The 9,695-nt window shown below is 31.4% G+C and overlaps 1 protein-coding gene across 1 annotated transcript; it reads right to left on the minus strand.

Moving 5' to 3' along the window:
• Positions 1-7,028: 7,028 nt before the first annotated feature.
• Positions 7,029-8,270, minus strand: LOC114374258 (protein LIGHT-DEPENDENT SHORT HYPOCOTYLS 5-like). Its single transcript, XM_028331880.1, has one exon. The coding sequence runs from the start codon at positions 7,864-7,866 to the stop codon at positions 7,159-7,161; it is 708 nt and encodes a 235-aa protein (XP_028187681.1). The 5' UTR covers positions 7,867-8,270; the 3' UTR covers positions 7,029-7,158.
• Between the last annotated feature and the right edge of the window lie 1,425 nt (positions 8,271-9,695).

Raw genomic sequence — 9,695 nt, forward strand, 5'->3', positions numbered from 1 at the left:
GTGTAAGTATCAAAAATTAAAATATTAAATAATATAATTTTAGTCTAAATATAATAATTTTTATTTTTATTAAATGTGCAATAATCTTAAATGGGAATGGGAAGGAAGTTGGTGTGCAAACCCATATCAACACATTTCAGTCTTCGGTTATTTCAAAAAATCAAATTGTTGTCATCTTTGCAATTTTTTTTGAAAAGTTCAACTCGTCCCAAAAGTGTTGGCATTTGCATGACAGATTATATTCTCTTGGGAGGAATTCCTACAAAAGGAATAGAAGAATGTCGTTATAAGTTCTCATTAACTTTTTCTTGTGTATTTTGGCGTAACTGTTACAAATCTACAATGCCATATTTTTTACTTGCATGTTGTTTGGGACGGATCCTGAAATTTATTAAAAGAGAATATTTCTTTTCTTTTGTAATTTTTTAAATGTCTAACTTATAATATGTAATATTTTTAAAAAATATTTATTATTTTTTACTCATAAAATTTAAATTATTTTTATTTATTTTAAATGATAATAATAATTTTAACCATAATCATAATAACAACAAACACATAATTAATTTATATAATTTTAAACTAGTTATTATTTTAGTCATTATCATAATAACAATAAACAACAACAACAACGCCTTATCCCACTAGGTGGGGTCGGCTACATAGATCAACTTCCGCCATAATGTTCTATCAAGTACCCTACTTCTATCCAAATCATTAAGTTCGAGATTCTTTTTTATAACCTCTCTTATAGTCTTTTTGGGTCTTCCTCGAATTGTTTGCCTTCTCTCCATCTCGTCTACTCTCCTCACTACAGAGTCTACCGGTCTTCTCTATACATGCCCAAACCACCTAAGTCTATTTTCCACCATCTTCTCTACAATAGGCGCTACTCCAACCCTCTCTCTAATAACTTCGTTTCTAATTTTATCCTATCGAGTCTTATCACACATCCACCGCAACATCCTCATTTCTGCTACACCTACTTTATAATTTTACGGTATCTAATCTTAATCATCATTATTTTATATTATAAAATAAATTTTATACAATTTATATATATATATATATATATATATATATATATATATATATATATATATATATATATATATCCTGCCTGCCCCCTCTACATCCGTCAATACATGTTTTCTATTTTGTTTTGATTAGGATATTAGTGTATTACTCATGGCTTGGCTTCGAAGTAGTCATGCCCCAAAACTAGTTCGGAACATCTTCACCAACTGGATTATGAAAAATTAATCATAAACACTGAATTAGTCTCTAAAGTTGATATTATCATCTCTACAAGTTTACACTTAATTAGTATTCTCACCTCCAAGTCATTATTCTCACATTTTTATATATTCTTATCTCTATAAGTTTTGAACTTAATATTTGCAATTAGGTTCTTCAACCAATATTCTCATTCTATATATCAACTCAATCCATATTTTTTTTTCTTAAACCTCCTTAGGTTTCATTCTACAACAACCTTAGTGCAAACTCACATGGCTGGCAGTTAATTTTTCGCAATGAAAATAGGACGAAATGATCCAATTAGAAAAATAAATATATACAAGTTCAAAAATTCAATTAAAAAAAATAGTTCAAAAATCTAAATAAAAATTGTCAAATAATACTTTGGAGACGTACACATTAATTAACCTACAATTTATTTATTTATTTTTATTTTTCTTTTACTCATCTAAATAAATATTTTTATTTTATTCATTCAAATAAACCTATTTATTTTAATACAAACTGACACAACTTATTTAGACAATTAATTTTCTGTAACGATAGTCAGACAAAATCACCCAATTAAAAATAAATACAAGTTCAAAAACTCATTTGAAAAAAAAATCAAGAAACTAACCAAAAGTTGTCAAATAATTCAAGATCTGTGGATTAATTTAATCTATATTTTTTAATTTAATTTATCCCTTTGTTTATACTTTTTCTTTTACGATCATGTGAATAAATGTTTTTATTTTATTCATTCAACAATAATTTTTTCCCTTAACTTATCCATTTTTTACTCCGGGTAGAACCCCACCTGAATTAAAAAGGACACTTTTTTACAAGCTAGCCCTTTGATCTCTTGTGACATTGCAAAATTTCCACTGATTAATATGTTTCCCCCAATGGATTTCTCCTCCGATGCTTTAGTACGTAAATATATAGGATAAATGATTATTTATGTATAATTAAATACTACAACAAAGAATTTTTTTATATGAAATTTTTTTTATAATTAAATATTATAATAATCAATTACTTTTTATTGTATAAAATAAATTTTAAATTTATATTATATAAGATTATTTTTAATTATTGATAATTTATAAAATAATAATAATTTAGATATGAAGATAAAAGGGGAAGTAGTTTGAAATAATCGAGATGAAAATATTGACCAATGCCTACATAACATCAAAGTTTTATGATTTCTGCTTTATAACTTGGTAGTTTCAATTATATGTGACATAACAATTGGCTGAACTAGGACACATTGATGTGTTTTGAAACACTTAGGCATTGTTGGATGTTAATGTCCAAGACAACCAATAGTTGCTTTTGTGTTGAGTTTGATGTTATTTTGCACTAAACATGAATAGCGGGTGAGGAACCAAACATACACTTAGAGATCTTAGGGCATGTAATTTCTTGTGAAGTACAGTTCCTAATGAGAGAAGAAAGAATGTTGAAAATTAATGCCCTATATAGGGAGTTCCTAATGGAGAGTAGGGAGAGTGGAAGTATCATGGTACGTTTGAACTTTGAATACACAATATATATAGAACCCTGGTTAATTGGAACCAAAAATCACGTAGAAAAACAATATAAATCATAAGCAATTCTGTATTACTTTCATTTTACCAGGAAAAATGAATTGCTTTTATATTATTAGGGGACCCCAGTTCAAATATGTTACTATCATTCTCCAAACTGCTTATTTCAATTTATAATATATGAGTGGATTAGATATTGAAGTTCATTTTTTGCACTCGAAATTAATCGCAGCAGCACCATGCACATTAAACAATGGACGCAGCAACCAAATGAATTTAATTCAGCTGATTGAATAAGATATATAAATGTTGTAAATTTTTAATTATAACTTTGATTCATAAAAAAACAAAAACACAATGGACGCATGAACACACACAAAGGCAGCAGGACCAGAAGGAGGAAAAAAAATCCAAGATAGTAGTGGTGTTTTTCACGCAAAAGATACCTGAAACTTACTGTCACACACACAATATGCGAAAAAGAGCAAAACCAAGAGGCCACCACCAGGCGTTGGCAAAACAATAGCGTAATGATTGATGAAGTTTTGAAAACCATCACAGGATTACAGTGCAAAAGGCAACAACCAAGGGACATTACCACCGTACCACTGCCCCTGCAGCCAGACGGGGCCCCCCTCACCCCACCCCCCTTTATGGATCGAAATTTTGCCCAACCAAGACCCATCCCCATCCCCATCCCCATCCCCATCCATCTTGGTACACTAGTATTAATTGTCATCACAAATGCACCCCATCTGTTTGCAAAAATGTGCACGTAAATATATGGCTCTAGTTGCTGCATGCTGGGGACACTATACCCCACGTGTTACTGTGTACTCTCTTCATTTTCTGTGCCTATAAACAATGCCATGTGGGCTTCACCTCTTTATTTGCTACAACTCTCCCTGTTCGAGAATATACCATGTTTTAGAGAAAAAAATTTGTTTTAAAATATAGTTATTTTACAAAACTAATATTGCTACATTAAATATTTTTTTAAGAATATCCTTAATAAATACTCAGTGAAAGTAATATATAAAAAGAATAAATAAATCATTAATTAAAGATACAAAAGAACATATTAGAAAATTACTTAATGTTTTCTTTAAAATTCAACAAATTAATTGCTCTCCTTAATGTTTGTGCAAAAATCTTAAAGGCTATATATTCCAAAGCAGAGGAAGTATATACCTAGCTCAAGCCTTTTTTTTACTTTTTTTTTTCAATTTTCTTTTATGGGCATTCTCAAACTATAGTAGTTAATGTAAATAATTTTTACACTGTTATTTAATATCATAACTAGTTACTTATGACAAGTGTTAGAAAAAATAACCAGAATTTTCAAACCCATCAACATACATACTTGAACACAAGATTTAACGAGATTTAACACACATCAATACAAGATTTGACAAGCATGCTTACGTCTTGGAGAGTAAAACGATTATTGATTATGCAAACCGAATTTGCTCCAGCCTCTCTGTAAGTCCATACAATATGAGTTATGCACACCAAAAAATTTATTAAGTTTTATAATAATTATTTTTAAAATCATACATATAGTGTAAATTTTTTTAACCGATAACATAAAGTATTGTTATGTTATTAATACATAAACTATTTACTCATCAAATAAGTAAAGTTTTATATAAAATTAAATACATCAGTATTCATATCTATATATACTGAGACTAAACCCTTAAATTATTAGGAGAAAAAGAGTAAAAATCCTAGCTCCCATAATGAGTTACAAATGGAGTTAATTTATTTTAATTAGGGTCAAGGGTCTACTACTACTTGCACAACAATCAATTACGGATAATGGGTAGGCTATGGGTAAAGTAATATACACAAATTTGAAGTACATATTCGTTTTTCCAATCCATAACGTCAATAATGGCCCTTTTCAAATGGTCTTTGTCTGAGACAATCACAAGAAGCAGGTGCCTTACGAATAATGAAAAAAACGACCCCTAAATCTAATCGAATCCCACCCAACAGAAAACGCCCACCCTCTCTCATAAATGAAGCATATGCTGTTTTTTGTTTTGGCCAATGTAAAGGGTGCTATACTACACTACCATTCTATATGGCGACAAGAGAGGAAAAAAAATTCAGAACTTAAGTGGGATTCCCTTTCCCCTGACGAACCTTGTGATATTGGTCCATTGCCCTTATTTCTCTTCAGAACTCACTGACCCATGTACTGTAGTGTAATAAATAAAATAAATAAGCGTACGTGAATAAAAAGGACAATTCATATTTCATCGTATAGGATGTAGTACTTTTTAGGGTAAAACTGGAAAAGAAAAGAATGTAATCAGTGAATTAATGTAGAAAGATAGATAGAAAGAAAGAAAATGGGTTTTTATGAATTTTATTTCATTTTTAGAAAAAGAAGGGATATATCCAATTTTTCTTTTTGACTTTTTAGAAATCGAAATGGTTAAAGTGGCCACCGCACATAATAAAGAAAAAACAAAGGAGAGTGAGAAATAAAGGTTCCCTACACGAAATTATGTGGTTCCACAAAAGGCCAGAAAGCGAAAGTTCTTGTTAAATTCAAAAGTATATGAAATATTTCTTTATGGAGAGAGAAGGATAAAAAATAATGCCAGAAAAAGAAGGACCAAACAAAAAAGTAATACAAAGAAATAATTTCGGTGTACATGATCATGAGTAGATGGATCATGATTTTAGTGGATATATGGGTCCAAAATTCCAAATTAACATTAAAAAACGTAGATTTGTTTTGGAGGGGCCTGGTGGGTCTATATGCTATTATAACAAATGGAACATAATAAATAAATTATGGCTTTGTTATGATATAATACAAAAGAATGGGTAATAGTATAATAAACATAAATATAGAATGCAAAGGAGGGTTGGCTAATTGTCCTTTTCACACTTATGTGGTGGTTACCAAAATAAAATATGAGCAGCAATCACAAGGCATTACTTTTTTTTCGTTGATGCTTGCATCCTATATCTTTTAGTAGGTGTTGTTTTCACGGAAAGATATGTCAATTATAGGTATCTTAGGAGAGAGAGAAAGGGTAAGACATATGAGAGGGGAAGGTGGTGAAAATAGATAATAAAATCTCGAAATTAACTTACGCCAAGAGAAAAATAAATAAATAAAAGAAGCCAAAATTCTAAAGCTGAAAAACAAAATCTTATGAACACAATCTTAGATCATGTTGCAAAGGGGCACCTGAAACAGAAGCTCAAAAAAATGTTGTAAAATGATAAGCACACGTGTGTATCACTGGTGCATGAAGACCAGCAGATATCAAGGTATATAGAAACCCGGGGACCATTGAACAGTGTTGCATGTAGTAGTATAAAAAAGGATTAGACCTTCTAATTGACTCATTCTATGTGTTGTTTACCATCTTACTAGCCAGCATCACTATAAGTCAATGACGAGGGGAAAAAAATTAAAATTCTAATAATTATCTACCCTTCAATCCATAAATGATTATGATTATTATCATAATGAAAGGGCCAATTCTATGATATAGCCCTCTAATCTATCTAACTTTGCAGGATGACTATCACGGATTAAGACATCATTGTGATTTTTTAAATATTTTCTTCTTTCCCATTGTTCAAAATTTGGCCAAATTGTTGTGCATATAGGTATATATGCACACCCCACTGATTGGAGCTTCACCAAGTCAAGACAAAAACGAAATGTCATTTCAAACAAAGAGAAACGATGTGCTAGCTTGCTAGTTTCCTTAATGGCATCATAGGAATATATTCTTCCTAGTAAGAAGGAAAAAAAATGTAGCAACAGCCTTTGAGTTCTCTCCTTCGCTCTCCAACAGTAAACCCGACAAAGGAACCAGAAATGAAAACAAGGAGTTGTAAGTCTAAGTTCATGAAAATGAAATGCTCATGTGGAGTTGTCTATTCTAGCAACAAGTTCATTCCTATAACACTCCAGTACTATAGTTGATGCTTCATTCCTTAAATCTTAACATAAGCATCAAACACCATCTCCTCCCAAAAACAATACCAAATTAAAAAATATATATACATAGCAAAATATATCAAATGAGAAGAAACCTAGTGATGAAGTGCCATGTGAACTACAGCAAGCTAGCATGAGAATAACGACATTACGAATAGTACTTTAGCTCAATAGCTCACAAAGATCAGAATGATTGCGCATGAAACATAAACAATTAATATATACACCTAAATTTCGTTGATGGAAAATCGCCATAATAAAATATGCATATGCAACTGAATTTATATAAGCCTTGTAATCACAATTAATTTCCTTAGAAAACTAAAAATAGATAGTAATGTAAAAAAAAGGAAAGAAAGAAAAACAAATAAATAACTATTAAAACTATACTGTGGTTGTAGTAACATTAGCTGTGGCAGTTGTTGTAGAAGCTAAACTAGCACTAGAACCAACTCCACCACCAATAATGGTATCACCACTGTCACCACCGCCACTCGTAGCAGCAACTGCACTACTACTACCACCACCACTACTCACCGCGGATACCGTCATGGTGGTCCTCTTTCGCTTCTTCTTCTCATAAGGGATCCCTCTTGCTTTAGCCTGACCTTCTCTTACCTCCCTGAGGCAAGTCCTGACGGCCCTGGCGCCGAATGGGTTGGACTCAGGGCGGCCTCCGTTTTCCTCGTAGGCCGCCCTGAGTCGCCCGATGAGGGCGTCAAGGCTTCCCCACGCCTGCTTCAAAGGGCAGGTGCAGGGTGCAGGAGGGTTGGGGTGCCCGAAGTACGGACACCCGGTGACATGAACCTTGGTTTTTCCGAACTGGTCCAAATACTTCAAGAACTCAATGACGTGTGCGCCACTGCACCGTGCAAGCGTTAATGGGGGCCTGTGGTTCTGCAGGTACTGCAAGAAAGTGTTCCAGTCTCGTCGCTTCTGCGATTCGTAGCGACTCGGCGGCGCCGGCGATGATCCTTCGGGTTGTGTTGGTGCTGGTGCTGATGTGGCTGGAGCTGAAGAGCCTGATGGTGGTGGAGCTTCTACTGAAGTGGGTTGGGGTGGTGGTGGTGCCTCCCCTGATGCTGAGTCCATGATCAAGAGCTTGTAGAACCTACTGGGGTAGGTTCAATTTAGGTAACTTTTTTTTTGTGTGTGTGATCTGTGTGATCAAAGTGAGGTTTTTTTGTTTTTGATTTTTTTTGTTGTTGTGTTGGATTGAGGTTGAGGAAGTGAGGTTTATGTGACTTTTTTTTCTTTTTTTGCTTTGGGGTATATAGAAAAGTGAAAGGAACGAGGATTAGTATGATGAATGAATGAGAGTGATGAGGGTTTGAGGTTTGAGGTAGATGTTTTCACGGGGAAAGGGTTTCTGGTTTTTGTTCTCTTTTTCGTTAGAAGGAAAGAAAAGGAGAGAGATTTCGTGAGAAGGAAAGAAAAGGAGAGAGAGAGGGAAAGGGGGAAGGGAGCGTTTTATTTTGGTCTTTTCATACTTCAGCGACAGAGAAAAAGAAGTAGAAATAAAATTGTCATACACAAACACTCTAATCTTTTAAACATTTTATTAATATTTTTAACTTTTTTCATCTCTCATCCTATTACATAAATTTTTTATTATCATACTCATATTTTTTACTCTTTTACATTTATACAGAGATTTGGGATCACCATTAAACTTAATAAAAAAAACGAAATTAAATAATAATAATAATAATACTAGTAAAAGAGAGTAGATATACGTTTCCAGAAAAAAATATAAGTGAAAAAATGTGAAAAATAATAAATGTATTCTCAAGAGAATCGCCTACAGTACCGTCTACAGGTATACCGTGAGAGGAAGATTTTTAGTTTTAGCTTTTTTTAACAATAATTGCATGTACTTGGTGTTAGAGGTTTTTTAATGTCGTACATATTACTCAAACTCTCTCACTGCTAAATTTACCTTAACGATTGTAGAAATTTTTTCAGTATAAAATAAACAACAATTTTGAAGTTTTAAGTGTAATTGGCTAGCTTGCTCAAAGATTAAAACTTTTTAGATATTTTGGGATTCTATTAACAAGTCAAATACTCTAAGAGTGTGCTTGACAAGCGAAAAATGAGCTAGAGAAATAAAAAAAATAAAGTGGTTTCCGAGAGAGTCTCATTCTCATACTTTCTAATCTTTTCATTTTCTACTTTAATTTAAATATTTTTTTTTATTTTTATCATCTCAACCAAATATATTCTAATTGTGGTTATTAAAAAAGAAAAGTGATATTATAATTTTTATCATATTGAAATTTGTATAAGTATTCTATAGATATTTTTTATCTCTTTTTCTTATTCCTAATTATTTATTATATTTATGTAAAAAATATTAATTATTTTATTTATCATTTTCTCTCTTTTTATTTTAGGTTTATATGAGCTTTTAATGTTTATGAATTATTTTTGTTTATTATACATAGTACAGTTATTCGAGGGAATCGTTGTTCAATGTAAAGTATATAAAAAAGATAATTTATATTAATTTTTTTTAAAAAATAGCCTTTTTTATTAAAAAATATATTTAAGTTAAATTTAAAAATTAAATAAAGTAAAACTTATTTAATATGTAATATAAAACAAATAAATAAGTTACCTAAATCGATTTTCTACTTTGGTTAACATAAGATGCGTTGAATAATGTGGGTTCCACAAAATAAATTTGGTCAATCATAAGGAAAAGAAAACTGACTTGTACATTTTCAAGTTGAATGTTTGATGCAAGAAAAAACATTTTATGCAAACAAAAATTATGCAAATCGTCCAATATAACCCATTAACCCAGCTAAATCAAGTAGAAAACATGTTTATGCGCAGGTTAATTTGGGTTTCTAGTTAGTAAATTGAGAAAATAGGTTATGTTTAATAAAATTGGATGAAAAATTAGTTTAATTGAA

The sequence above is a fragment of the Glycine soja genome, chromosome 11, assembly GCF_004193775.1.
Source record: "Glycine soja cultivar W05 chromosome 11, ASM419377v2, whole genome shotgun sequence".
Lineage (NCBI taxonomy): Eukaryota > Viridiplantae > Streptophyta > Magnoliopsida > Fabales > Fabaceae > Glycine > Glycine soja.